This window comes from Anopheles bellator, unplaced genomic scaffold (genome assembly GCF_943735745.2).
Source record: "Anopheles bellator unplaced genomic scaffold, idAnoBellAS_SP24_06.2 scaffold01600_ctg1, whole genome shotgun sequence".
In the NCBI taxonomy this organism is placed as follows: Eukaryota; Metazoa; Arthropoda; class Insecta; order Diptera; family Culicidae; genus Anopheles; species Anopheles bellator.
The window spans coordinates 164-2,305 of NW_026685722.1; the positions used below are offsets into that span (position 1 = coordinate 164).

The 2,142-nt window shown below is 50.7% G+C and overlaps 1 protein-coding gene across 1 annotated transcript; it reads left to right on the forward strand.

Moving 5' to 3' along the window:
* Positions 1–611: 611 nt before the first annotated feature.
* On the forward strand, positions 612–2,134 carry LOC131214615 (mitogen-activated protein kinase kinase kinase 15-like; the record flags this gene model as incomplete). The annotated part of the gene is made up of 2 exons (XM_058208956.1): positions 612–1,150; positions 1,214–2,134. Coding segments are annotated over 2 exons (1,460 nt in total), but the record flags the coding sequence as incomplete, so codon positions are not given.
* Positions 2,135–2,142: the final 8 nt, after the last annotated feature.

Below are 2,142 nucleotides of genomic sequence, written 5' to 3' on the forward strand. Positions count from 1 at the left end.
CTGCGGACATCGTTGTTGGCTGTCTTTTTGTGGCTGATATAAGGATCAGTGCTCGAGGATTGGTATTAGGCATATTTTTCTTTCCATTGGTTTTACTTTGCATCCTTACACAGCGACGTCGCTTGGCGTTCACGCGACGCATTTGACGGTCACGCTTAAAGGGTCTAAGGGTCGGGTCTCCCTCGTTTCCAAACGTCTTCGTGGTCAGCTCGGCTGGAGACACTTGCGACATAGCTGTGGAATGCGCGAAACGTCGTAAAACCGAATGGCGTCAGAATTTTTTTTTTCGTTTTGTTTTGGTTTTCATGGTCGGCTGCAAGCAAATGTTGAACAATTCATATTTCAAGAGCTGACCCAAAAACGAAAAGTAAAATGAAACCGTCGTGCACTAGGGGAACGATAATGTGCGAGCGTTTGCACCCGACATCGTCGGGATACATGGTTCCCAATTTGATATGGTGTGTGGTGCTTGGTGGTGGTGTGTATGGAATAATACAAAAGGGGTCGTCATTATCTCCAGATTCTCCTAGGGGCCAGATTATGCACTATGTTCAAATATTTTTCCAGATTATGCACTATGTTTATCATTTTTTCTCATTTTCCAACCGTAGACGCACATGCAGGCACCAAAACCGGCGGTAGCATGTCCAATTTGAGTGAAATCTCTGGTGGCACGGCAGTGGCCGCGGGTGCAGGCTCAGGATCGGGTCTAGCATCTGGGACGGGAGGAGGCCACCAGCGTCCCCGCATGGACATTGCGGTAGTAATCGATTGTGAGCAGAGCGCTTTTCTTAACCAACGAAAGGCAGCCCTCGAGGAAGTGCGGCAGGCGTGCGCTCAGGTCGGCGGAAATCTTCAGCTGCTCCTGTTCGAGGTACTCGACTACGGCGACCTTAACACGCTGGAGTCGTTCTACAATGCCGACATCGTGGTGGTTGACCTAAGCGTACAGACGCAGCAAAGCACGCTCTGCTATCAGTTAGGCGTGCGTGAAAGCTTCGAAATGAAAGGCAACATTGTCATCTATAACGACACGCAGAACGAGGCGACACTGCGTATGAAGCTTTCATGTGGCAACTATCAGTTTGTCTCGTATCGGCTGCACGAGAGTGGCAGTTGCGTGTTGATTACGAGCCCACTCAAGAGCGGTGTAGCCGAGGATCAGCCTTCGTTACTTCAATCCGGCCAGCAGCAGCATCAACAACCTACGCAGCAGACTCAACAGCAGCAACAGCCAACATCATTACTCGCTGCGCTTCGGAAACTGTTCCAAGAAGTGGAGATCCAGTCGAAGGCACATTTGCGCGAAAAGTTTTTGTCGGATCTGCGAAGCTTGCGCGATCAGCACGCAGGCAATGTAGAGGAGCTGCAGCGCATGTTGCGCAATATGCGGAAGCGACTCGACGACCCTCACGTCCTCTCGAAGGAGATCGTTCAGACGTACATGCTGTCGTTGCGGGACGTTCAGGATTATGACGCAATGGTGCAGCTAGTCGATGATTTGCAGACGATACCAAACAAGCAAAACTACATCAATACCGGCCACATGCACTACCTGTACGCGTTCGCGCTGAACCGCCGCAATCAGGAGGGAGACCGGGAGCGAGCGCTCCGTACCTGTACGAAAGCGCTCGAGAAGAAGGAGAATCATTTCCCAGACATGCTGTGCCTGTACGGACGAATCTACAAGGACATGTTTGTGGAATCGAACCACACTGATCAGGAAAGTCTCCGAAACGCGATTATCTGGTACCGGAAGTCGTTCGAAGTACAGCCGAACGAGTTTGCCGGCATCAACTTGGCCACACTGCTGGTGATCGACGGCAAGGACTTCAGTGACAGTGAGCTACAGTACATCGGTATGAAGTTGAACAATCTCATCGGAAAAAAAGGCTCGTTGGCGCAGATCCGCGACTATTGGAACGTTGCCACGTTCTTTGAGATATCAGTGCTGGCGGAGAACTACGCTAAAGCGATCCAAGCCGCCGAGTACATGTTTAAATTACGCCCGCCGAAGTGGTACTTGAAGTCAACCATCGGTAACATCATGCTGATCGATCGGGCGCGCAAGCGTACCGAGGAACAGGGTGCACTCCCAATCGAGCAGCAAATTTTCCAGTTTTGGATGGAATTTTTTCTTGA